The sequence below is a fragment of the Tauraco erythrolophus genome, chromosome 8, assembly GCF_009769465.1.
Source record: "Tauraco erythrolophus isolate bTauEry1 chromosome 8, bTauEry1.pri, whole genome shotgun sequence".
Taxonomy (NCBI): Eukaryota; Metazoa; Chordata; class Aves; order Musophagiformes; family Musophagidae; genus Tauraco; species Tauraco erythrolophus.
This window is the reverse complement of record NC_141472.1, coordinates 32,806,559-32,834,403: the sequence shown is the minus strand read 5'-3', so window position 1 is coordinate 32,834,403 and position 27,845 is coordinate 32,806,559. Positions and strand designations below refer to the sequence as shown.

Genomic DNA, 27,845 nt, shown 5'->3' with positions numbered 1-27,845 from the left:
TGGCGGCGGCGCCGGGGGAGGCCCCGCCCCGCGGCCCCGCCGTACGCCGAGAGCGGGCGGAGGCCGCGGGAGCGGCGCAACATGGCGGCGTCGGGCAGCGGCAGCAGCCGGGCGGACAATGGCTACGGCAGCCAGCCGCCGCGGCGGAGGAAGGGCCCGGGCGCCCTGGCCACGGCCTACCTCGTTATCTACAACGTGGTGATGACGGCGGGGTAAGGAGGCGGGCGGCGGCCGCCGGCGGGGGGTCTCCCTGGCGGGAGCACGTCGCTCGCCCGCGCCCGGGATCCCCTTCGCGCCCCGCTCGCCTCCCCGGGGCAGGGGCTGCCGCCGCCTTCCCCCGCGCCGGGGAAACTTTCCCCGCGCCGGTCGCCCTCTGCCTGGCGGGACGGGGAGGCGGCCGGACGCCGCGGGGCTTCCGCTTCTCCGCCGGTCCCTGTGCGGGCTGCGGCGGGGCGGGCTCCCCCCGGCGCCGCTAGGCTCGGCGGAGCCCCCCGGGAGCGGAGCGGGAGTGTGTGAGCGCCGGGTGCGCTCCGCTCGGACGGGCTGCGGCCGGGCGGGTGCGGGGCCGGGTCCGTGTGTGGGTCCGGCCGGCGGCCCCGGCGCTGTCCCGGCGGGTGGCGGGGCCGGGAGGCGAGTTCCCCTGCGCCGCAGGAGCTGGACTGGGCGAACTAATCGGGTCCTCCCCGTCGCCGTGCCCTTGCTCTGTCAGTCCCCGTCCGCCCCTCGGGCGCACGCCGCCTCGGCTGTGCTCGAGCACCGCGCGGAGACGCGCCGCCGCTCCCGTTGCCCCGGTGCTGTCGGCGGTCGCGCCTCACGCTGTCGATGGTGCTAAAACGCCGCAGCCCAAACCCGCTCGTGCTGCTGCTCGTGCTGCGGGGGGTTCTTGTGCGTACGTGTAACGCCGCTTTGCGCGCTCGCTCGGTTCTCCCGTCGTGCGCCGTGACGATAACCCAGCGCTGGTGAGGGGTCAGCGCCCGCCCGGTGCTCCCCGGAGCGCATCCCGCTGCTGGCAGCTCCCGGGAGCCGGCCCGCTCAGCACCGGCCGAGCCCCTCTGCCGCCTGTCCTCCTCCACGTGCCTCCTGCACGACAAACTAGGGGAGCAGCACACGTGCAGGTTCTCTGGGAACTGCTGTGTTTTATGGCTGATGCCTTAATTTGCTCTGCAACTATTTCCTCACCCAGGCGATTGTGCAGACCACCGTTCTCGCCTCGCTGCGTCTGTGGTGCGGACTGCAGCTCTTGGCGGCAGAGAGGGGAGCCTAAACGCAGGGAGTCGATCCGTAGCAGTAGGTAACAAGGCAGAGCCGTCACCCTGTACGGGCCCTGCGAGGTGCCCCTCAGCCCTTCAGCTGGGTCATGCTTTGGGTGAAGCGGAAGGCTGCTGCTTGCCACATGTGAGCTCCTGGGCCTGCTTGATGCTCTGCTCTTGCCCTGGGTAGCAAAATAGAGACTTGGGCTGGTTGGTGCATCCTCAGGTGTGCTCTCAGGCACAAAAATGAAAATAGCGACAACTGAGGACTCTCAAATGCATATAAAGGAGACCTTTTCTTTTTTTCCTTTTGTTTTGTTTTTTTTTTTTAAGAGGCTGTAGAGTCATGTTGAAATCCAGACAAAAATAAAATCATTTTTTGAAAGATTGAGGGTATTCGGGTGGGAGGAGAAAAGGGCCTTTAAAATGCATCCCAAATGAGCCTGTTTTCTGCTAGATAATGCCTGACGGGTGAGGAGTCAGGCAAACAGACTGGTCTCACTGTTTCTGGGGAAGAATAGTATAGAATTAATACAGATATGATTTATTTTCATAAGGCAATTGGACATGAGGATTCTTATCTTTGCTGGGGAGAGCTGATGCTATTTCAGCTTGTAAGATAGTTACACCTATGTAACAAAGGTAGCTGAGAGGGGAGAGCTCCGTACTTGTAAGGTACTCGTTACCCAGAAGGTGTGTTACTGTGAAGTAGAACTGCTCAGCAGGTTTATACCCTCAGCAGATAATGAGGGGGATGATAATTACCCCCCAGTTTGGTAAAAATGAATCTCTTGTTTCAGAAATACGTAATTACATGAGCAATACAACACGGTCCAGGCAGTCAGGAGGTCTCTTCAGTTCTGTTGTGATCTCCCTGCATAATGTTAAGAAGTTAACCTCTTTGAGCTCTTCTTAAAAGTGAAGGCATTTGGCTGCTCATTGAGCTGTTCATGTTTAGTTCACTTACGTTTATAAAAGATCTCAGAAACCTGAGAGAGAAATTGCAGTGTAAATGGAAAGTTTCTTTAAAGATCCTGAAAGTTTTATCATGGCAGGCAAATTCCTGAGCATATGAAATTTTTATTTCCTCTGAAGAAAAAATTAAAACAAATCCAAGTGTTAGAAACTCAGAAGTAAATAACATAAATGTGTATTTAGCTTCTTGTTGTCACATAAATCTTGATCACGATGTTACCTGTTTTCCTGATTTATACCAAACCTAGAAAATTCCAGACTTGGATGGAGCGTGGCTTATGGTGCTTTAACGTGAGCAGCTTTTTCTGGGCATATTTGTGATGATTTCTGTGATTTGGGGAGCTCCCATAGGAGTCCTGTGATCAGGGCTCATACCTCTGTGTTGTCACTCACTGCTCTTCTTTTGGGGTAGGTCTCTGAGGGCTCTGACTGATGACTTGTCTTCAAATGGATGAGGATTTTGCGCTTCCCTTGGACACCGCTGAAATTCCGCAATATACAATGCTGAGCTTAGGAAGAAAAACCTTATTAGTTAATTTCTTCTTTTTGGAAGACTTCATAATAGGGTAGTTTTTCAGGAGTTGGTTGGCAGAAGCTCATTTCTTGCTATGAGAAGACTGATACACAGCTGGTGGCAGTAGTTACTGTCCCGGTGTCAATCAAGAGTGCACAGACTTAGTTTCTCAGACAGCGCTGCCTCGGAAAGAGAATTGTGAAAACCCAGATGATGAAGTGATGCTGTAAAAGCACGAGATTCTTTTTTCTTTAAAGTAATTTTTTGTTTTGTTTTGTTTTTCTTTACAAAAAGGTGGCTTTTAAACTGAAGCACACAACAGCTTTGTTGTGCAATAACCAGGTAGTAGAGCAAATGTTTTAATATTGTATTTGCCTTAGGTATTAGCTTTATTTAAAATGGATCAAGTAACAATTGAAAAATCTCAGCATAATTATTGTATTTACTTTGCACTTATCTTGACTTATCTAAAGAAAACATTGATTCTAAAAAGAATAGATCTTCTTTCTAATTTTATACTGTAGCGCGTGTAGTATATGGATTCCTGGTAATGCAATGGCTTTTGCAAGAGCAAAACAGTAGAAAAAGCATATACACTCGTGGATCCCTAAGTGAAGCTGCGTACACTTACCATTTGATTCACATATTTGGGTGTTTCTTTTCAGAAAAGGGGCCAACGTGACACAACAGGGAACGACCAGCCTGCAGTTGGTTCTCAGCTGTCCTGGCTTGGCTTATTTTGACCGTGGTTCAAAGCATTAAGATGTAGAAAGCATTGCATCTTTCTGCTCTTGCATTCAGTCAAACACTTGTTTTCCCGCCACAGCGCGCAGTCACGTAGTCATGTCTGACCTGGCATAGGAAGCTCATTCTGGAGGCGTAGATGCAGCATAGAAATTATTTCCTAAAAACCATGGTCAACTGAAATCACTGAATGATGGGGGAGCTGGGAGAGAGGGTATTCTGTTAGAGTTGAGTGTCAATGTTTGACAAGCTGCTTTAAAATGTGATTATGTTTCTTATTTTCAGTCGGGTGCAGTAACTGACTAGTACTTCTGGGTAGAAGCAGCTGATGGTGGTGTAAACAATGAATTTCAAAAGGATTTCACTCGTCAAGATAGATCTTAATGTAGTAGCTTTCAAATTTGCAAGGGTTCATGTTACCAGTGTCGATCAAAGAGTGTTCTGGGTTGTAAGTTTCATTGTCCACATCTTCACTGACCGGTGGTCGAGAGTCAAAGTACACTTCTCCCTTTTCAGGTCCATTCACTGCATAACTTTGCTGTATTCTCTTGCATAAATGATGGAGAACCTCAGTACACTTTGCATAAGAAAACACCTTTTAATAATTTGTAAGAGAAATAAAGGCAATTATACTGAGCACGAAGCTTGTTTATCAAGTCTGAGCAACTGAAAGTACAAAAAAGTTAAATTGTGTGTATGCAGTATTTGTTTTCCTTATTTTGGATTAATCAATGAGTGTAAGAGTCTAACTTAAAGCTTACAAGCATTGCAGTGGTAATTTAATGAAATGTAACTCCAGCTGGAATGTCAGGTAGACTTTAGTGTCTAGGTCAGAGAAAGCTGGAAAAACTAACTTACAGCTTAGCTTCTGTGTGATAGTGGTGCATTTTGCTGCCCTTTTAAACTTCTCCCCAAGTTGCTTTTTCAGTTGATTTTCCTCACTTTCACCTGCTCCTATTCCATTTTCTCTAGTCATAGCAGGTGAAGAGCTATTTAAGGATCACAGAAGCAGGACAGAGGTACTAAAATCTTCAACGCAACGTAGGCACAGCTTTCAATTTTGTATGGACTATTACTTTGATCTGTATCAAATGTTTTTTTGAAGGACAGTAATTTTATTATTAAAAGAGAGACGTGGTCTATGGTGATGGAAAGTACAGTCTTTCTGGAGTGAGTGATCCGGCAAGGAGGGTGGAGAGCAAGGGGCTGGAGCTCCTCTGGGAGCAGTCACTCGGTTAAGGTGAGAACAGGCTCAGCCAAGAACTGGTATCTTGTGCAACCTGAGAAATTGCTCAATTCAGTGAGGTTTCTCAACAAACACGGAATACTGGGAAAAATGGAGAAACTTGACAGATACGAACGGGACAGCGTCAACCTGCTCTGATTTACTGTTCTAGAGGAGCAGCAGCCAGTGTTGCAAGGGAGAGTCGTAACTACTGTAGTGCTTACTGGTTTATTCTACACTGAAGTCCAAATACCAGTTGAATCTGATTCTCCCTTTGTAAATGGCAATTACTTGCCAAATGTTTGTCTTTTGGTTTCACAAGACAGCTTTAACTGAAATAACTTGTCATTACTGAAAAAAAGGAGGCCTTGTGTCCCATTCCCTGTTTCTCTTTCCCACTCCTACTGCTTTTCTTTGGTGCTCATCTTCTGAGAAGTCCAGGCAGAAATGAAATTAGCTTTTTTTTCGTTGTACTAACAAATGTTGTTACAAACACAAACTTGGATGCCAGAGTTACTTCTTATTGGAAAATCTGAACTTACAGTGTATTTCAAACAAATATTACATTTGGGACAATAATTGTGTATATTTCATAATACCTACACTAATGTGGTACTTGTAAGCATCTAATATGCTTTAAATTAAGGGAATTTCTTCATCTTCCCTATTGCAAAACCGCAGCTGCAGATTTTTTTCCAAAGGGTAAAAAGCTATTGCATAGTCAGGGGATGTTCTGCATGTCCATACAGACTTCCACTGAGGTGTCCTGTTGTTAGCAGAGACACTTGGTGGCTGTCAGCACAAACTTTGCAGCAGCATTTCTGAGTTTGCAGGGAGGTGGAGATAAAGTGGGCTGGCATTAAAAGCAGCTGAGGGCAAGACAGCCAGGATGAGCCTGTCAGTGCAAAGTTTGGGAGCCGCTGGTAAGAATTCCTTCTTCCTGTTGACCAGCCCTTCTCCCCATGTTTGCCACAAGCAGTTGAGCAGTCGGAAGCTAAAGTTAACCGTAGGTGCTAATTTCAAATGAAAAAGCGTTTTGCCAGAGTGAACTCACCTTAGTTTTGTGGCTTGTCCTAGGCTTCGCTGAAGAATTTCTGAGGTTGTGGGCAAACACCAACTCTGGACAGCTGTGGTAGTGAAATATATTACTCCATCAGCCAGGACTGGAGGAAGAATTTTTTAGAGTTTCTTCCTAGATTACCTGAGGGGAAAATCAGCAAGGTTAACAGGTCACATTGTTTATAGTATAGTTATATAGGCACTACTTACATAGGTCTAGATACATTTGTTGCTTAAAAAGGAAAGTTGGGACAGGAATGGCTATTGCCACCTTCAAGGCTTTAGCAGGCTCAGTTTTCTTGCAGTTACCTGTCTGTAACTATTTCTCATAAAATATATGTTAGCAATTAAGCTGGATGGTCTATCTTAAAGTCTGAGGGTTTCCTTTGAACTGAAACATTAAAATTAATGCCTTTTGAATCTTAATTGTTGAAGTCAAGTCATACTACTTTAAGTTATGATATGGTAAGACATCTTTGACTAGCAGTAAATGGTTTTCTGCTTAAACTAAACAAAATTTGATGCTAATCTTATTTAAAATGTCATGAATACCTTCCATAACCAGATTAAATACAGCTCACTGAAAAATAAACTTAGACGTTAAAGGTATTGGTATCATGTTGGTGCTGAAAGATGTTTAAAAATGCATAATCTTTAACTTTGATAAATTAAGGATTTCTTTGTAATTATGCTCTGCTTAATGTCTCCTTGTCTTAGACTTTTTTCTCTCTTTCAGATGGCTTGTTATTGCAGTTGGGCTAGTTCGAGCATACCTGGCTAAAGGTAGCTACCATAGCCTGTACTATTCAATAGAAAAGCCTCTGAAATTCTTCCAGACTGGAGCTTTGCTTGAGGTAGGTGTAGTGTTCTTCGCTGGAGTTACTAATATTTGCATGAGTGTTTTCGTTAGGAGAAATAAGGCAGCCTTTGTTGAACAGTGCTGTCTAGGTACCCATTTTCTCATTAGCATTTATAGAGTCATTTGAAGGTAAACATAAGATATGCCTCACACAAATGCTGAATTTTTCCTTCGAGCAAGCAGAGAGCAGCTTACTGTCTGCTATTTAGCTTGGGGAGCAGAGCTAAATATTAAGCTTAATCTTTGTAATACAAATACCGAATCTTAAGCTCTTGTGATAGAACTAAATGTGTGTCTGAATTGCTTCATTTGAAATGTTAGTGACTTGAATTTTTCTTTTTGTTCTAGATCCTGCATTGTGCGCTTGGTAAGCTTGCAAATTTTCAGTTTTATTATTTTTATCAAAGACTGCGGTTTTAGCAATATATTAGCATTAAAAATGTTACGGTCCATGAATTGCCAGACTTTTTTCTGGCATAACTCACTAATTTTTGCTTGAAGTACATTCCAATTTTTTACTAAATTGTTTGGCAAGTTAAATCACAAAAAAGGAAAATAGTGTAACAGGTTTTCAGTTGCTTGACATTCTATTTTTATCTAGATCCTTCCAATGCTACAAATCTTAGTGCAGTTTATAAATGTTTTACAGTAAATCATTACTCTGCATCTCTATATCCTATAATATTCTGTACGAAGCTGTCTTTCCTAAAAAAAAAAAAGTATTTCTAGCTGGAAGTAATTTAAATTCCAAAAAAAAAAATGTTTCAAGCACTGAAACTTTGCCTGCATCCATAGAGCATAGATATACATTGTAAAATGAGGCAGAGGTAACCACGCTTTATCCCAGAGTCGGCTGTGCTTTAATGGAACCATTTGGGAGAGTAAGAGTTACTGAAGACTTGACTCAGGGCTTCTCTGTAACTTGTTTGTTAGCTGGGCAGCAGGAACTCAGTTGTGTGTATGTGGTCTGGGGTCAGCAGCAGTGTCATGGTTCAGTCCACCTGCGGAGTCTCATGCCCGAGGGAGAGGATTGCATCGTGTGTCGTTTGTTGGTCGTCGTGAGTAGAGACAGTTTGGCCTCAGCATTTGGCAGTTTCGGTCACAGATGGATGCTGTGCCGCAGTCTCTGTAAGATCAAAGCCAGTGTGCCACAAAAGGGAGCAGTGCCTGTCTGCAGACCTTTGCTTAACTCTGTTTTTTCTAAGCAATCCAGTCTTCACAAAGAGGTAGTTTTGTGTTCAAGTAGTTGATCTTGTGGGTTTAAATGTGCTTGAGCTCCTTCCTCTCTTGAGTGTTAGCTAGCCACTACTTAAAGAATGAGACAGCATTAAGGTTCCTAAAGATGCAGCTACAAACCTGCTATTTTTTACGTATCGTACAAACAGTCTACGTACGGGAGGGTGTATCGCTGTGGTACAAGTAGGTTCATATTGAATTCCTGTGCAAAAGTTGTTTGGGTTTTTTTTGAATAACCCAATGTGACATTTGGAAAACTTAAAAGCATATACATAAATGTGTCAGCAGAGGGCAGTCGAATGCTGTATTTGATAAAGTACTTCTGCCCTTCCTGCATAATTCCCTTACTCTGAAAATGTTACCTTATAAAGGGCAGTTTGTAGGCTATGCACAGATCATCTCAAGAAATGAATGATCATATACTCCTCAAATTAATGTAAAGGCTTCTCATAGTAACCTATACGTATCGTATAGTTGCCTGTGATGCCAATGCAGTCCTTCCAATACTGTTCTGTTTTACTAAATCTCAATTACTAGTTTTTACCATAATAAACCATACTTACTTTTAAAAAAATTGTCAAAAATTAATAATAAAATGTGAAACTTTTGAAGTCTTACTTAAAAAGTGGTAAGAAGGACAAGTTAAATCTCAGAACACTGGGCAAAAAAAACTTGCAGATAAAATGCTATTTTACCATTGTAAATCTATAACGCTCTGCTGTTTTCTTACGCTAAACTTGTGTGCAGATGCCAATGTTTACAAGTACTAAATCTAAGAAAATGTAAAAAAAATTAATTGGATTATCTTTTCCTTGCACTTTGGAGTGTTATGTCCACCCAAATCAGTGAATAGCAGGAGAGAGTCCTGTGTTTCACCTTCCAGGCTCGTGCAGAGCAGAAAAGAAGATGACTGTACCAGCCTGTCTGCATGCAAAGCTAATAATGCTGGCTCCGCTGATTCGAAGTGTGGATCCATTTAGCCCATGTTATCCTCAGTCACACAGTTCAATATCAGTGAAGAGAGCCCTTAGTGGAATGTTGCAACATTTTATAACATATAACTCTATCTTTTTGCTTTCCCTAACAAAGGTTTTTACAAAAACCCCACTTATTTTATTAACATTGCCCATGGATTCTGGTTTTTTTTCCCTGTTAATGGAAGCATTTGTCAGCTAAATAAAATGAGGGGTATTTTTGCACAGCTGGATACACTGCAGCTGTCTGCTGTAGCCCGACTCTTACTTACTTTTTCTGATAAAAGTTTCTGTGCAAGGAGAAACAGGAAATTTACAGATTCCTTTGCCCCTGCAAAACTAATTGCTATAACTAGAGCTGTAATTCTCTGTCAGTAGAGGAGCTTATCTCTGACAGATGGCTGTGTGTATCAGCATAACTTTTCTCTCCGCATCTTTTCAGTAGAATCTGAAATGTTAGCATCTGTGAGGCAAGTTTTTCAAAATATGAAGATTGATAGGAGAATGTCTCTATCGAGCATGGCTAAGAACAGAGCCTTGGTATGTGGCAAAGATTTAAAAAATGAGGAAGGAGAGCTCTGTGTGGAGAGAGGAGGTAACGTATCGCAGAGACCAAGAGGGAAGACTGAAGGACAGGCAAACGGAAAGTGAACATGCAGTTCCTTGACTTGTTTAGCAGACAGAATCCAAGTGTATGAATGACGTTGATAGCATGGAAGAGCTTCTGCCTGGAGGAACTTGGTGTGGAAAGAGGTGATAAGCGCCACCAAAATGAAGAAGCAATAGTAGTACAGAGTTTGTAAAGGGAATGGAGAAAAGCAAGAAGGCCTTGGTGAGTACAGGCCCAGCCTACAGAATCGCCGCAGTACCAGCAATCGCTTCCTACCATAGTGATGATTACCAGTAACCCTCTGGTAAGCCAAGGTTAGCACTAGCTGGCTTTGCTTTAACCTGCTCAGTTAGGAGGGGTACGAGGGCTCCACCTGTAAGCTATGCATACAGCCTGTTCTCCGTCAGGAGCTCTGGGAGAGAGGAGACACTTGTTGGGAATTGGAGGATTTCCTGCTGGAGGTGGAAGGCTTAGTCCAGGATCTGGAAGATGTCTGGGCATGGTTCTGGATCTGAGCCCTCTGTCAGCCACTGTTCCAGCACGTGCAGTGTTGGATAAGTGGTGACATGTTTTTAAAAATACCAAGTTAAAATTGTCTGTTGGATACCTTTTCAGTGCAGTAAGTAAATAATTAGAGGCAAGTTTACATAAACTGTAGCTGGTGAGTTGCTTATTTTCATCTTCTGTTTTTGACACAGATTGGCATTGTCTTGACTATAATGAAAAACTTTGTCTTACTTGTGAGATGATCTGAATGGTCACTACACAGTCTTTCTGGCTTATTTGTAGGTTCCTTTGCAAGAACATTAGGTTATCTTGCTTAGGAAGGGATGATCTTAATTGCAGAAAAGAAAAGGTCTGAGCATTTAATGAGTACAGATTGTGGGGTTTTATAGCACCCCCTTTTCTGTTGGCTGAGTAACTGAAATTCTGTCCTGAGGTTTTACAACAGAAATTAGGTTATGAACAATATGTGATAAAACTGAACTGTGTGTGTAGGATTTTTCCCTTTTTACTCTGAAAGAAGACTAACATAATGACTGTGACTGAAAGTAATTCTAATGAAACTTGCTTTTGGCTTTTCTTAGTCTTTCTTCCTCTTCCGCTTTCCAGTTTGGTCTTTATGTCTTTCTGAGGCTATTGTGTTGGTCGCTGTGGTTTGCATTAGTTTTAGAAGCACTTTAATTTACTCTATTTTTGGAGCTGTAACTGCTCTTGCATTTGTTTTCATCATGCTATTGGAAGAAAATGAAACCTTGTGCTTTGAAGTTCAGAAATTTTGTGTAATCTTGCAGTCTAAAACTATTCCTGCTGTCAGACTTGGGTGTATAGTATCCTTTTGGTGGCAGTTTAATTAGCACCTCAGAACTTAGAAGAGCCAGCAAAATCCAGTTGAGAAAATCTTAAAATTGTTTTTGTACCTACCAATATATCAGCTATTCCTTGGGTTTTGTTTTTTTTAAAAAAATTTTTATTCCCAGGAAGGAATTGCAAACTTTGAATCTATCAGAATATGGGCTAGATCAGTGATTTTTCAAAGTAGTTACACTTTTTTGCTTGCTGTTTTTTGAGATATACTGTGCAAAACATCTTTATTGTTTTTACTCTTTAAATCACAGTAACGAAGAATATATTGGATATTTTAATCAAACAGGATTTATTTGAAAGACTGTATCCCAAAAGCTATTTGACTGAAGTTATCATCTTATTCAGCTGTTTCGTGTATTAGGGAATGTGCTGTGCTTGCAACAAGACCGATTACTTTTATTCGCATTTTGATGCACAGTCTTGTCAGGAGCTGTATAAATGCAACACAGGATAGACTTCATACTCTCAAATTAAAAAAAATTAAATGCTTTCTTTCCAAAAATTTCAAATAACTGGGCTTCGCTGTAGCTGTGTTTTATTTCCCCACCTTCCACCTCGATAGTCAGGAATATTTACTAATTGCAAAATATCTTCCAGGCATTGTTCCCTCTTCTGTTGTTCTGACTGCTTTCCAAGTGATGTCAAGGGTTTTCCTGACGTGGGCAGTAACACATAGTGTAAAAGAGGTAAGTTAAAATACAAAATAGATAGAAAAACTAATGACTCATGCTGAAAAGCAAGTGTTGGTCCCTTCCTTATTTTCCTTTAAATGACTTCTGTTTGTATCCCAGCATGTGACATTGTTTGTGTGAACTTCTGTAGATCAAAAGAAATAAAAATAAACCTGACGTCATCTTTTCTTGACAATCAAATAGTCTGAGGTCTGATTCTCTCACTCAGACATCTAGCTCCTGAACAGATTTTGCAGTCCTTACTGAAAGTTAAAGAGGTTCCGGTGTGTAATACGGAACCCAGAATTTGGGACAGCCTTTTAGTATTGATCTCACTAGTGCTATAATTAATAGCAAAATATCCTCACTGCCCCCCTCTTTCATACACAATTTGCTTTCTTTACCATGGCATGTGGAGGCTCCCCCTCAACTGTTGGCGCACAGCAATGCCTGGATGTTCTCTGTTACCGCTTTCCAGGGTAATCTTTTCATTCATTTTTCTTACATTCAAGTGTAGGTGGGTTTTGGGGTCTGGGTGTTTTTTCTTCATTGCTTACTACACCAAATATTGCTGTACTTGATAAAAATCTCTGCAGAATCTTTTGGAAGCAATCTTATGTGAAAATTATTTCTGACAGCTATTTTAAAATTTAAACATACTTTAATTGATACAGGTCATGCTGACTGACTCATGTCATCCAAATACCTTTTGTAGCCCAGATATGCAGCATCTGCGCTGTTACTTTAGCCAACCAGTCTTACTGGTTTTCTTCTCATTAAAGAAGGAAATTAGTCTTGGTGCCATTGTCAGCATGGCTGCCTGCAATAAGTCATGGTCATCTTTTGTCATTATATGCATAAGACCTTTTGTGACTTGACGTGGAGAATGTCTTAAGGAGCTTGTCTCATTACCAAGTCTTCAAGGAAGCTGCTTTTTCTCTTCCTTACTCCAAACCTATTATCAGAGTGTCCATCCACATGTGGAATAACGTAAGAAACTGTAGTTCCTAGCAGTTAACAGCTCTTTCTGATACCATGGTGCTTGCTCATGTGGAGCCCTAGTTTCATGCTATTTAAAGTGGAGGAATGTTATTTTTCTCAATAAACTCAATCTTGTAAATGCTTACTTTCTGATGGATTTCACTTTTGGTGCAAATAAGTGTACTCCAGTCTCTGTTAATTCACTGGAGATAAAAACTAGATTTTGAATTCTAAAAAGCCATAATCCCAAGACTTTAGATTTTAGATACATTGTATAAAGTATTTTTAAAGAAATATGCCTGTAGCTTTGCTCATTCCGTGTATAATGTTGGGGTACTTGGTGCTTCATAAAGAACAGCAATAATCTGTTTTTGTGAATTGCTTCCTGGTTTCAAAGTAACCCAAATGTTAAAGGTTGGATTGCATGGATTAGAGTTATTCCATGTGTTGTCTGTTAGACATCAAAGGGAAGTCTGTAAAATGCTTGTGGGTTAGGTTTTTTGAAACTTATGCCTACGTTCTCACTAGAAAAAAACAGCAAAATGGGAGAAAATGCGAGCAACAAGTTCAGCCTAACATTCAGTTTTTAACAAAGATTGTTTTTAACAAGGATTCTTTCAACAATACTACATGCAGTTTTTTTCCTCACATTTGTGTTGTTGTTTGGTTAAAGTCTTTTGAGAGACTGTATTCTGTGCTAGTTTTTGTTAATGTCTTAGAAAGTGGGCATAAGAATAGTAAGGATGAGGAATCCTGTGATGAGTTTTTCATCTGTGCCTTAGAGCTAATAAATCAAATGAAGAGGCTGTGTTCTGACCCCTCCCCTTCCCCCCAACCAGAGAGCATGCATTCTCACCTAGGGAGATGTATTGAAAGTGTCACAAGTGTTCTACTTTCTCTAAAGGACTGTCTGCACAAGTGAGCTCCATGGTGAAGTCCAGGATTAAATTCTCACACAGCTTTATGGAACTTGTAAGCTATGCAGTTGCATGATGAGGTTCTTGTAAAATAAAACTCAGTTTTTCTCTTTAACTTCTTGAGTGAGACTTGTTCAGTATCTTGCTTTTCTGGACTGTTTTCGTATATAATATAGTTAAAAGAAGAAACATCTGTATTGCATCCCTCCTTTCTGTGAGAACACACTTCTAGATATGTGATGTGATATGAAGCATGCTTCTTGCCACTAACATGTTTGTGCTTTTTGTTGAATTTAGTGCTGATGTGTTGTTAAATTCAATATCGAAGTATTTATAATAAATGTTAAAGCATGGCAAATGTTAAAGCACTGCACACTTCTTTGGGTAGCAATGAGATTCACCTTCCCTCCAGCGTATCTGTAGCTGGTAGCTTAGTGGAGGAGAGCCTGGCATGTAATACAGTATTGGCAGTCACTTTGTTACCCCTTTCCAATGTAATGGGTTTGGTGGATTTTACTGTTTCTCCTGCAAAGGAGGGAAGAAAACAAGCAGACTGGGGTGAAAAGCTAGAAGAAACTAGGCATAGGAGGAGAGAAGATGCCCTTCAGTTCAAAGTTGTCTTTTGAACTTGTGTGAAAAATGAGACCATGTGGTGACATCATGGCAGGCCTTAGTCGAGTTCCATTCTGATAGATAATTCCACACCCGGTTCTGATGGGTAACTGAAAAATGGCATCGGCAGTGATTTAGTGCTTATCCAGTTGGTTGTGGTTACAGACGAGTTGCGTGTAAGTACAGTGTGTGTTTAGAGGAACCTTTCCAGGACACAGAGTCAAAAGGGGTGGTGGGAAGAGGACATGTACAGCATATTGAGCTGGCAATTAAGACACCAGTATCTACAGTTGTGAATTGACATCTTCAATCAGTGGTAAAGCATACTTAAAGAGGGAAGAGCATCTTAATTTATGATATTTAAGACCAAGTTGTAGTAAAAAGTCCATGCTGGAAAGTTTAGAACTCTAAATGGGTGAATGCAGTTGAAAAGCCTGATTCATCACTGCTTTACATCTATGTAAAATTTGAGTAATACTGTACAACACAGATGTCTGTCAGGCCCTTTGTGCCTATTGTGAAAGTTTTTTGGGGCTTTTTTTTGAGTTTTTTTTGTTTGTTTGGCTTTGTCTTTTTTTAATAATTGATGCACCAGAGAACCGGTGGTCTGGATGGAGATGTGCTGTTTCATCATTACAGTTGCATAGTGCTGCTCTTCTGCACTGGATTGCTTAAGTATGTGTTTAGCTGAAATTTTCTACAAATAATTTGTCAAACTGTTACTCTTAACGTGAAGAAATCTGTAGACTTTCCCTTTTTCATGCAAGGAGAACAGTAAAAACCTCTCAGGCTTTATTTTGTCAGTTCCCAGTTCTCATCTTTGCATCTTAAAAGGCTGTGGATTATCTTCTATTTTAACAAACATTGTCTGCTAATCATCGTATTGAAGAAAAGCTAAAATATATTCAGGACCCTCCTTGATGATAAATTGCTTTGAAACACATGCCAAGAAATTATACTCGTGGTATGATTGACCCTTATTAAGGCAGTTGGACAAATAAGTTGTAAATAAAGTGTAAAATGTGCTTTGACTTTGTCTAACACCTCCTTCAAAGACTGACATGAAAAAATAGAGGAAGAGAAGTTGAGCTCTGAGGGCAGCATTGGGCTTAGTGGTTTATTAAGGGTCTACTGTTTATTGGCTGTACTATCCTCCTTATCCTCAACTTGGAAGAGGAACAGTACAAATGGAGCATTAGCAGTACCTAAATGAATAAGACTCTTGAGAGCCTGTTTTGTAAATCAGTTCCCAGGGGTTTGATAACGTGCATCTCACATCTTTGTTTGAAGTATTGAAAAATTGTCAGTCCTCAAAGAGATGTTCTAATAGTGACAGACTTATGACAGATCCGTTAGTGTCTAAGAAACATGCTTTTTAATGATGAGCTGTGGAATGTAGTCAAAATATGAAAACGCGCAGTACTCTTCCTTATTGTCCAAAATGGAGCTAATTGAGAACTGGATAGTCACTTTTGTGTGAAAACTAGCACAAATTTCCAGTATTATTTCTTCCTTAAATAGAGACGCAAGCTATACAGGCACGATGAGTGGTTCTTTAAGTGACCTTAACAGGATTGTGTGTGTGTATTTTATAACGGCGTGAACTGCTTTAATAACTTCTAAACATTAAAGTAGATGGGAAAGACTAGACCTGAGAAGGCTGTGTTAACAGAAGTCCTGTGGTAGAACTGGATTGTAACTGCCAGATTTTCTACTTCTACGAGTATCTATCGTTCACTGTTAGCTTCACGGTTTCTTGTCCTTGCTCGTGTTCTTGGGTGCTACTTCAAGCTAGAAATTTTTGTTTGTTGGCTTTACTGACTTCCATAGTTAGGGAAAGAAGTGCGGTTTCAAAGTACTGGTTGCAGTTTGTGACACCTGGTTTTAGATAAACTCACTAAGCTGCTACTCCTGATTTGACCAGAAGATGCAGCTCTGGAGTGCTTGTGAAGTATGTTGCTCTTCGGGAAGAGCATCATCTGTGAAGTGCTGTTAACTTTTCCAGGTTGAGAACCAAGTCTTACTTGTAAAGCAGCCCCCAGACAGGATTAGGATCTTGTAGCAATGTAAAAATAGATTTGATCTCTTCTCTGAAAAATCTTCAAATGTCTTTTGGATTTTGTTCTTCTATAATGATGTAAGGGAGATTAATGATAATTTGCTTATGTAGAGTTTCACGTGGAAAAAGGACAAGGTGCATTTGCTGCAAAATGCAATGAAAGTGACTTGAAATGTTGTACACAGCAGGATATAGATTAACAGCAGCTCTACATTCCAGGATATTCCAAGATTTCTGTACAAATCTTTGAGTTTTGTAGTCTGTAACAGAGAGAGCTTTTTATGGGTAATCCTCAGGAGCGTTTTTACACCCAAATATATGGTCAGTCCCTTCATATTAAACCTATTAAAAGCTTTCTGATTGCCCATAGATTTTTCTTGTTTCTTTTTTTGTTTGTACATGTATGTTGCCCAAAATTCATACCCATACATACTGAATTCCTTTTCGCTTTGAACAAGAGTTGGAGGGGGAAAAAAAAAAAAAAAGAAGGCTCCTGTGGTTGAGCTCTTTTTGTTCCCACGTTCTACTGAATTTGGGCTCAAGGTACACATACAACTGAGAATTCTGCTTAATTCTCCTGAGGGGAGGAGGGGGAGGGCTCCATAAAAATCATATTTACTCTCAAGAGTTTGTAGTGTGGGTATGTGACCCCATATACTTCTTCATCAGTGTTATTCTGTCTGAAACTTAAACCTCATAATTATGCTTCCAAATCTAATAACTCATTTAAAAATACATGCTTTTGAAGATTAACCTTCAATATGTGAAGGGAGTAAAAGCTGGTTCAGTGATGTGTGTCTGAAATAAAAGCTCTAAGAGGTGTAAAGCAGTGAAACATAATAATGGGTTGAGTGTAACATCAGAAGAACTATGCTGGATACAATAAGCAGAAAAAGGAGATACAATAAGCAGGAAAAGGAGCACGAGCAGTGCAGCAGGTAGTTGTCAAGCTTACCTGACGTGAGACGTTCTGAGCTGCTGTTTCTTCTCTTCTCCCAGCCTGTGTCCCAGTTTTAGCTGTTTTGCTGCTGCTCTAAAGTACGACCCAGTTTCTTATCTGTAGAGAGAGGAAAACAGTGTTTCTACTCAGAAGTAGTAGACTAGGATCAGAATATAAAGTCTAAACAAGATATCAAGTGTTGGACTAATGCGTTAGCATCCTTTCTGCTTGGTGCACTGGGAAGCAATCATAGGACTGAAATTGAAGCTGGTACTCTACAGGAATAGGAAGAGTTACAAGTTGTTCTCAGCATTTCAGGGATTTCTTGTACTAATTTACCTCGCATAGAATGGGAGGTTTTAAGTTACCTGATAGCCAAGCAGAGCTGTTCTTAAGCAACTAGAAAAACATGGAGCATGATAAGAAGGGTGTTTTACTGTTGTTACTAATGTTGCTTTTAAGCTCATTCTTGAAGTCTGCTCTCTAAAAACGATGCAGTAAAACAACCCGTGGGAATTGATTTCTTTGAGCTTTTCTTAGGTCTGGTGAGTAATTAGTAACACTTGAATTCATACTGAGCTTGTTTTCTTTCTTACAGGTACAAACTGAAGATAGCGTCCTGTTGTTTGTGGTGGCCTGGACAATCACTGAGATAATCCGTTATTCTTTTTATACGTTTAGCTTGTTAAACCATCTCCCTTATCTCATCAAATGGGCCAGGTAGGTGGCATAATAGAAATCAGCCTTAAAGCACTGATTTGACAGGGATATTTATCTTGTGAAATAGTTGCAGTACAAAAAATTAGATTCTACCTTGAGGTAATTGCCCTGTTTGTGAATGTGACGACTTAGCTTCTTTCCAGCAGATTTCTGGGTTAAAAAAAAATCTACTACATTGTAAGCTGAAAGAGGAGTTTGTCAGAACTCACTCCCATTGGCAAAGTGATTGTGTTTGTCTGAAACTGACATTTAACAGTAAGGGGTAACCGTAAGTGAACTGACGCTTAACAGTAACCCTGGAATCCAAGGGTTGTGCTTGAAACAATCATAAAGTCATTGATTAATTTCAACTGTGTTTGGCCCCATTTAAAGTAATATAATGACCTCTATCAAAGAGTTCAGAAATCGAAGCAACAAAGGAAGGGAGGAGGGGCGAGGAGGAGGAGAATAGTTTTAAAGATAGTTTTCAGATTCTCAAAAGTAATCTTTAAATAATTCAAACTGATTGCTGATTTGAATACTTACCTTACAGTAATGTTCATCAAAAAAGAGCTAAGGGAAATAATAATGAGTTGAGGAATTTAAAATTTGAATATCGTAATAACATTTAACAAATACTTTGTCAGAGTTTAGCATAACTTTAACCCTTTCTGTAAATGTTTTGTTCTAGGTACACTTTGTTTATAGTATTGTATCCAATGGGAGTCTCAGGTGAATTACTCACAATATATGCTGCATTGCCCTTCGTCAGGCAGTCTGGCTTGTATTCCATTAGTTTACCTAACAAGTACAATTTTTCTTTTGACTACTATACGTTCCTGATCCTGGTTATGATCTCTTACATTCCAAGTAAGTACGAGTTTGTTATTTTTTTTTAATATTAAAAGCTGTTACAGGAAAAGCTAATAATTGTGGAATTAACATACATATGACTAACTAATTTTGCAAAATTAATTTGGAAAATTATCTAGAGAAAAAAGTCAGTGTTAAAACTACAAGGATTGCTTTCTACCAACACCTGCGAAACAGCAATACATGTTTTTTCTCTTACACTTGGAATAGAAAATAACTGTGGTACTTCTTGGCAACTGTTGACATCTTCATATTTATTTTCCCCCATTTACAGACTTTTAGGAGAACAAAGTTCAAACAGCTTTTTAAAATTTAGTTCTTTATCAGGAATAAGAACATTGCTTTTGCATTAGTGGGTAGGGAACTATTTCTGTTGAGACATAATCTCTAGTTGATGTTTCTATAGATGGAAGGAAGATTTAGCTTCGCTGCTTTGAAATGGGTAATAGGAACACAGAAGCCTTTAGCAAATTTAAATGTGCAAATAAAGTCCAACTGGTAGATTAACGTAGTGATGATGTTGTTGCTGTTAGCTATCTCTCCAGCTGTCTTTATATGAACCTTGTTTGTGCAGAATGATAAAACATATTTAAAGATTTAAGTTTCAGTAGTGTGGCTGTCTCTGTAACTAGCACTTTCAGTGAACCATTTTGTAATTCTAACATCAAAGTTCATAAGTTTTTCCAGCTGTTCTTAAAAAAAAAAACCCTACACTTTTCATGCCTTTGTTTCACCTTGTCCCCCTCCTCCAAAACTGGTGATGTTACTAACTCCAAGCAAACAGAATAATATCTTTTGTTTTAGTCAAAATAATCACAAGTATTAATTACTACTTGTGCAGTAGCTCAATCACAGTTGACAGGACATGTGGGTGGGAACCCACAGTGAACCCAAGTAACTATTTTACCCTGCTTTCTCCATTAAAATTGTTGTCTCTTAAATGAGGTAATTTCTATGATCTGTTACTGTTTGCTAGATGTGTAACTTGAATGGAGTCTTTTAAATTATTTTTTAAATTATGATTATGAATCGGTACATTAACTCTGAGAACCAACTGCTTGAACTCAAGCAGTCTTAGCTACCTTTTCTTCACGTTGAGGTATTCCTGTGGTACTCCTGAGACACAAGAAAAGCAATGTTCATTGCAGTCGTTGATTACACCATAGTCCACTTGTTCATTCATGAAAGTTACCTATGCGAGAGTTCGACCTTCTGAACCCACTGAAGAGCTTGGAAATTTTGAGAATGAATATCACGAGGAAAGCAAGCTTTGAAAACTGTTGTTAAAAATTGAGTTTTTACATTCTTGATAGTTGCACCTTATCACTTACCTCACTTTAAATCTCTTAAGTGTAGTACTTGTCTGTCGAAATTGACATTGTGCTAGAAAAGATGTCCTTAAATTCTTTGCCTATAATGGATCCCCATTACTTAGACCTCTAATGGAGAAACTACATGGCTCTCTGTTCTATTATGTCTCTGGACAGATGTATTCACAGCTTAACACTGGTGGAGTGAATCAGGATAGGGGGGAAACAATCAGGAAATTAAATACAGGGTAAAGAAAGCCAAAAGAAAAAATGTTGGCTTGAAAAAAAATTTAGTACACGAATTAGTTTAGGTCATTGGCCTATGTTTATGATGAATGCTTTGCATGTGTAACTGATACAATTTAGGCTGATGCCGACCTTGTTTAATTTACATATGATTCACAAAGGTTTAGTGTCTCACAGCAATTTTAGCTTTCTGCTGTTTATGTATGTATATTTTCCATCCCCTACTTCATTGTTCTGCAAACATACCACGTAATGTAGTCTTAGAAATAGGAGGAGAAGCAGCTTTGCATGGAGGATAAAGAGAGAAGAGATGGAAGAGGCATCAGTTTGTATAAATTTCCTTAGATCCTGAAAAAGTGACAATAGAATTGTAAGAAATTAGACAAATCTGGAAATTTCATTCCTTGGAAGTACTTTTCCTCCCTGCAATGTATGTTCTTTGTATTGTGCATGTGCAGTTCAGGAAACTTTTGTCATCCTGCTTGTACATGCGCAGTTAAATAAGGCATTTTGCATTTGATGAAAAATGTGGTTGCTCTAGCAAAAAATAAACATTACTTGAAGCCTGAGAACAGTATCACTTACTCTCTTTAAACAATAAAAGGCAATAGATGACTTGAGTGGAAAGCAGATAAGCATGTTTTCTTTTAGTAGAGAATTGGTGACCTTGACTATGTAACTGTGCATCTTACATAGACATGTAAGCCTCATTTCATACTTTATTTACTTACGTCTATTTTCTCTTCAGTCTTTCCTCAGCTGTATTTTCATATGCTACATCAGAGGCGAAAGGTACTCTCCCACACTGAAGAACACAAGAAGTCAGAGTAATTCCAGCTCTTTTTCAGAACTTTTCAAACATCAAAATGCTGCAGATTTTCAATACCCAGCACATTTATAAAGAATATATCAAGATAAAATAAGTCAGAGGTAAAAACCCAATAATTTACCAAGAATAACCAATAAATCTGATTCCACTGAAATTCCACAATGTAAACATTGAAATAATTTTCGGCTTGCAGTGCTTCAGAAAACTTTTAAACTTTATACGGCTTGGCAATTAACCTTTTCCTTAAATGATGTGCTAAGTGGTTTTCATTACTGAATGCCTGAAGGTTGCAGTATGAGTGATGAAGTTGAACCCACTAAATGCTTGAATTGGGATTGTATTACTGATACCTCTTTTTTTTTAAGTGCTTGATTGCATGCCAGAAACTGTATGTATTGCTGTGAAAGCAAACAATATGCTCTGGAATACTCTAGGATTTTGTCAGAGACTCCAGTGGACAATGTAATCCGGGCAAAGTGCTTGAATTTAGAAAGGTAGGTTGTGTATTTAAAAGGTGATGGGAACAAGAACAGGAAACCAATTATGGGAAATGAGGGGAATGTGATTCTTTAGGAATTTAAGTAGCAGGGTGTCTGACCAGAGTGTGTTCTCTGAAGATCTTGTTTAAGATGGTTCTCAATTGCTAATGTTAATTCAGAGGCTATAATGCTTATCTGAAACATTAAAATTCCTCTAAGTACTGCATCCCTGGATACTTTTTTAAATATTAAAAAAATGATAATACTAATGGTAACATTTCTAGTGATATCAGTAATGAATCTAAACAATACACGGAGATAAGTCACCCAAAACCAGGTGCAGTTCTCGCTGGTTTGCTTTAAAATTATCATCTCTAATTACTGTCCACTAACTCAGTGGCACTCATCTTTCAGTGTTGAGGACTACTTGGTCTACTGTGGAATCATCTGAGGGCCTTGTTCCTCAACCTGACTTTTCTCAAGTGACTGATGTGTATCACTCTGGCACATCCAAGCAGGCAGTTCCAGGCACTCAGCTTCTGAAATGTTGCAAAGTCATAAGCTCCTTCTTTGAAAGCAGCTTATCTCATGTGTTACATACTGCTTTTGCAGATTGGACAAGCCTTCCCTCATCTGCTTTTTTCAAAGAGCAGAAGACCATAGAAAGTTAAATTTTCCTAGGTGCTTTCTCTGGGTTCTCAGGCTAAGCCTCCCCTTGGGAAGATAAAACAGAAGATGAAAGATCTGAGAAAACCTTGTGGCAAGGCAGAATGCGCCAGTGCTGTGTGAGCAGTGCCCCAAGCTATGAACAAACTGTTGATTGGAGGCGGGGTGTGGAAGGGAATGGAAGGGACAAAGGGAGCAGGGAAATGAACAGATATCCAAGCAAAGGCAAAAGAAAATGTAGGTTATGGTCTTTGCTCTGTTAGGAGTTGATAGTTGAATAGTCCTGTCTTAAGCCAGTCAGAGCCACCAGGCAACAACACAAGGGCTTCTGTGGCTTCCCTATTGTAAAGCGTGACTTCAGTGCAGAAACGAATTGTGACCAGTACCACTGTACCTGCAATACTGGTCTTGTGCTGCCCCTGCCAGCACCTCCCCCTGGGCACAGCCCGTATCTGTGTCCCAGTTACTTGTGCTTCACATATCGCAGCTCTCCCTAAACGTAAGTCCTAAGGGCACAAGAGTTCTAGCACTTGGGGAGAGCTGATTTACGATTATTTTGGTTTATGTTTATCAGAGCTATTTTTAAAAAAATTTTTGCATTTTTCAATAATTTCTTTTGGCTCCATCAAAAAGTCTGACAGAATTTTCCTAGCACTCAGTAACACGTTTAACACCTTTCCTGTTCAACACAAACAGGACAACTGTAAGCAGGGAGAGGGTAAGAGACAATAATGATCTTTGCTTCTATTTTAAACCTTTTGAAGACAGTTACTGGCTGTAATCAAAAACACTATGGCCATTTATAACCTCAGAGTGGTTTTGCATTCCAAGATGCAGCAATTTCAATTAATTTCTCCATTAGGTTATGTGGTGTTTTGTTGTGACCTGAGAAATGTTGCATTATACTGAACTCGCTGTTCAAAAAGTGTAAACTTCCACCTCTGACCAAAACATCTCATTTTGCTTATACTTGCTATCAAAGGAGTTAGTGTCAGTATTTCTGAAGGATATCATCTAAAAGATCTGATTTCGTGATGTGCTCAGGTTACTGGATACTGTTCATGCTCAGCTCCTGAACTTTTCTTGATTTGATTTCTGCACCCAAATAAAAGATTTGGTTTCTTATTTGTTGGTTCAAAGTGCAAAAAGAAATGGCTGTGTAATTTTCCTATATGAAACAAACTCCTAGCTCTGTTGCTGAGAAAGATGTAGTACAGATCTGTATTAGATAGCATTTGCACTACGGAAAAGCAGAGAGAGCTGTCAGTAGGGAGAAGGCTTGTACAACCGTCTTTTCTGAATAAGCTTTATTATGGAATATTTAATTGGAAATATTAATTTACCACACAAATGCAAATAAACGACAACCTTTTAAAAGAAAATGGAGTTACTTATCCTTTTAAAAGAAGAAAAAGAAATTGCTTTGATAGTAAGAAGTCTTACCAGCAAAGTTGATGTAAAAAAATATATTCTGAGGCATGAACATGCAGTTAGTACATACAAGAATTCCAGCACTTCAGCTTGCAGCGCTTTGGCAAGTTTAGCTTCCATGGAAATCACTGGGAGGCGATCTTGAGTAAGAACTGTAGTGCGATGCCCTAATATTGACTTTGGTCACACGTCTGGGTTTTTTTGTCCTCGTAAAATAAGAACAAATTTCCCCTCATCTGTCACTGAAATTGTAACGTGGTTCGTGTGAACTTCATAAAAGCAGCTTTGATTAGTACTCTTTGTCACAAATTCGAGAGGGTTGGGGTTTTTCCCCCCCACAGGCTATTTACTTGGCTTGTATTTTTCCATCAGCATCACTAAACTTCTGCAGCAGACATGCTTTCTGCTTTGGTAGTCTTTGTGTGGTGTGCACTGGTTCAGTTAACAATACTTTATGTTCTACCATGCTGGCTTTGTCCGAGTTAGTCATTACCCTCTAAAAGACCAAGGTTTTTACCAGTGTGTAGTTTACAACTGGAATTGTAGAAATGTTCATATTGTAAATTACAGTAAGATGCTGGTTACAGTGCAGGTAAATTGTAATTTTTCACAATGTGATGTTTCTATCAAAGTTGGGTTTTTTTAATTTATCAGTAGAAAGGTTGGCATTTGTGTGGACCAATCTGCAGTGTCATTTTAAAACCTATTTTTCAGCTTAATTTTCGTGAGTATACATCAAATCATACATTTTGATGTATATTTATGTCAGCGAAATTTGGGTGAAAACTATATACAGTCATTTTTGTATTTTTTTCTATGTTGTGAAGAAAAAAATTGTAATTTTATAAGTCTGATTCATGAAGATTATTATAAGTTAAATGTATTTTTTGTATATTTAGGAATCTGGTATTACCTGGAGCTCTGAAAGATTAAGCATAGACTTTTTATGCATGTTTGGAAGATATTTCTACTTGATAATGCAGTGAAATGGTTTGTATGCTAAAACACTAGTCCGTGTTGTTGCCTTGTGAAATTGATTCTGTGCTTTCTGCCTGGATTTGGCCTACTGATTAGTGATACTAATTGCTATAATCCAAATAAAATAATTCTGAACAAAATATGTGGTATTGTTACTGTTTAAGGAACAAAAGTAGATACTTTACAAATATTAATTAGGGCTGTGTTTTTATTCATTTGTTTATAATGTGTACCTTGCAATTTACAAGATTTTTTGGCATACATCACTTTTGAGCTCAAACAAAAGAATTAAGGAACTTAATACTGTTACGAATGCTCTGCTTTTTACTTTTAAAAGAGGTATTCATAACAACATGTTAACTGAGTGTGTTAACATTCAAACTTAAAACTTCCTGAAGGATCTTCAATAGAACGCGGGCTCTTTGTTCTCCTGGTATCTGTACTCTAGATGGTGATGGTTTTCTACAAAACCAAGATCGTTTGAGCATTATAAATATAGTGGAATGCTTAACTAATGCAACAGAATGCTTCAGAGTTCATCTACTAAATATAATTTGTCTGCTACCATGGCAACGTTCTTAGCATTTTTAACACTTCCTGAGAGAGATTTAAATACTGTGTCTAGATGCCGTTAATGCTCGTAAATAACAAATTATAATCCTCTAAGAGGAACTGGGTACTAGTTGCAGAGTGAGTGCTATTATTCTAGGCATATGCTTGTCATAAGATTGCATAACTACAGTGATTTTTTTGTTTGATTGCAGAATGGATGAAATAATGTCATGCCCAGCATCAGCACATGTCCTACGCATGATAGCTGTGACTTAGCACTACTGTGTAATTAAAAACTTCTCTTTGAAATGTTATGCCATGAAGAGTGGTGCTGAGCTCCATTTGTGCCTTAGAGTAACCATTACTGGTTATCTGTGTTTCCTTTTTGCATTTTGAAAACAGTATGTGTGGAAACAGTTTTAGTTACCTAAGGTAACATCACAAAGTCTGGAAAGCATAAGGATTCTGTGTTTGTAAGCAAATTAATTTCACGATCGTATTTAAGGCTCATCTTAAATAAAGCCTTGGCATAAAGCTTGAGGAAGGATCTGTGCTGGTGTGCTGAGTATAAAATAAAAAGATATGAATATCTGTGTGTTTTGAGTTTCATTTGGTATGGACTGAGCATTTCTAGAGTTGGGATTGATTGATTCAAGCTACCTGACTGCCTGGAACTTCCTTTCAGTATTAAGTGGCTCTTAAATTCTGCTTCCCATCTCCTAAACAAATACTCTTCCAGACTTGTCAGAAAACTAATACTGTAGTGAGGGAATTAATAAAGCTGCTGTAGTTTCTGAAAGCTACCTTGAAGCAGTTGGAATTAAAGATGTGGAAAACTTAAAACTCTCTTAATACTGTTGATTACTGATTTCCAGAATAATATTTTCCTTTACAGATGTGAAAGATCTGAATTTGCGTCTTCACAAATTAGCTGGGCATTAGTATTGTCAGAGATGTGTTTTTTTCTCTTTGATGTGCTGACATTGATAATGTGCTAATATTAGGGCAAGAGATGTTACTGTCAATGTTATAACTTAATTTTTCTACTGTTTTAAGTTAAGCATATTATTTCAATCTTCCACTATAAAAGCATAATTCACAATATTTAGAAACACTTCCATGTCTAGTTACACTTGCACATACTGTGTCACAACAAACTGACGCTCTGTAGATTAATTTAATTCTGTATAGTTTATACATAGAAATTTTACATTACCTGGTACTAAAGGAAGATGTTTTTATTGGGAAATTCAGTAGTGGAAGTTTTTGCAGATGCTTATTCAGCTGAATTGTGAACAATGCATTGCCTTTTGTCCTGTCTTTTTGACTGCTGCTTCTGACAGTCCACACAATCTTCTGCAAACCATTCTGTAGCTGTCATTTAGGCACTGTTAAATATTATAGTCACCATATATAAATATCACTTACAGCAAGTGTACATTAAAAACTTTCATACTGACATTTTCTAGTTTGAACGCTTGAACTTGCAGAATCATATTTGCTGTGTGATCTACATTCAGCCTTTTGGGCACTGCAGTGGGTTAGTCTCACTCTAAACAGTGAGCAATAATCTGAAGAATATCTATATAGAGGCATTTAAAGTATCTTCTTTAAAATTAGTTTTAAGTTGATGTCAATTAAAGGTCAGCCCTTTGTTTCCTCTGCATCTAGCATGCCTACAAAAAAAAAATCAGTTCTGGAGAGGATATGGGAAGTCGAGGGCCTTCCAGTCAGCAACCTAACACTAGGTTGCTTTTATGAAATCACTTTGCCTTTTAGTTAAAGGTTTCTTCAGGTAGAATACAGCCTCTTCACTTACTGGATAAGAAAAAGATACTGAGTGCTGGTCTTCTGTACTTAATAACAGTGAATAAAAAGATGAGATGGAAGAAGAGGAGAAGTACTGGAGAGTACAGAGCTGCCATTGTGCTTCCCAAAGATTTTTTTTTTTTTTTTTTTTTAAGGCAGAATAACAGAATGTAATGAAAATGCTGCAATGTTTCGTCTGGTGTGCTGATGACATGAAGTCCTTTTCATTTTCCACTAGGTGTTTATTGCATGATTACAGGGAAGTGGATGCACTGGCTTAGATGTTCTGGTTTAGACCTCTGTTCCAGTGTATAAACTACTTCTGGGAAAGTTACTGGTTTGAGTACTAAATGTGCTTCCTTACTTGGTTCTTTGGTGCAATTTGAATTAAGTAAATAAAGCACTTTAACTTTTCTGAAGTTAGCAAACTGGAACAGTGGAAAAGGTTTCTTGCATGAGCAAGAAAATGGATGTGAAATTGAAGGCAAGACATTGCTGGTTAGTTTACTTAGTGAGACTGGAAATTAACAGTTGATATTGTCAAAGCCCTACCAGCAGTAAACTGTGCAATCTGAAGGTAATTGAATTATTCTTCAAAACTATTGTTAAATCAAATGGTATGTGGAAACATGCCCTAGGCATACAAGTATGTACAAGCATGGGGCAGACGTGAGCGTTCATGGGCCAGTGTCCTCTGGGTTCCTGGTGATACACGACTGCAGATCAGGCCATAGCTTGCCACATTTTGAAGAAAGAAATTGCTGGTGGAAAGATGTAAAACTACTACGTACCACTGGTGTTAAAAATCATATGATTTAGTTGTTCTCAGTTACATGTTTTAAACTGATACTTGTTTGAAGAATAAACTGTTATTGGAGTCCTATTATATGAATTCTTAAGAATAAATGTACTGTACAGTGTATTCTTATCTGCTTATTGAAGTTGTGTAAATCAGAATAACTTTTCAATAAATAAAATT

General features: G+C 39.3%; 1 protein-coding gene across 1 annotated transcript; it reads left to right on the top strand.

Annotated features, from left to right (window-relative positions):
• Positions 1-66: 66 nt before the first annotated feature.
• HACD2 (3-hydroxyacyl-CoA dehydratase 2) lies at positions 67-26,854 on the top strand. Its single transcript, XM_086615589.1, has 7 exons — positions 67-212; positions 6,504-6,621; positions 6,975-6,993; positions 11,412-11,500; positions 17,593-17,714; positions 18,385-18,563; positions 20,871-26,854. The coding sequence occupies exons 1-7, from the start codon at positions 82-84 to the stop codon at positions 20,951-20,953; spliced, it is 741 nt and encodes a 246-aa protein (XP_086471715.1). The 5' UTR covers positions 67-81; the 3' UTR covers positions 20,954-26,854.
• Positions 26,855-27,845: the final 991 nt, after the last annotated feature.

Excerpts from the sequence above, each read along its gene's own strand:
- HACD2 (XM_086615589.1), top strand. The coding sequence starts at position 82 with ATGGCGGCGTCGGGCAGCGGCAGCAGCCGGGCGGACAATGGCTACGGC. Across the intron at positions 213-6,503 it reads AACGTGGTGATGACGGCGGG|ATGGCTTGTTATTGCAGTTG; the intron begins GTAAGGAGGCGG and ends TCTCTCTTTCAG. Across the intron at positions 11,501-17,592 it reads TAACACATAGTGTAAAAGAG|GTACAAACTGAAGATAGCGT; the intron begins GTAAGTTAAAAT and ends TCTTTCTTACAG.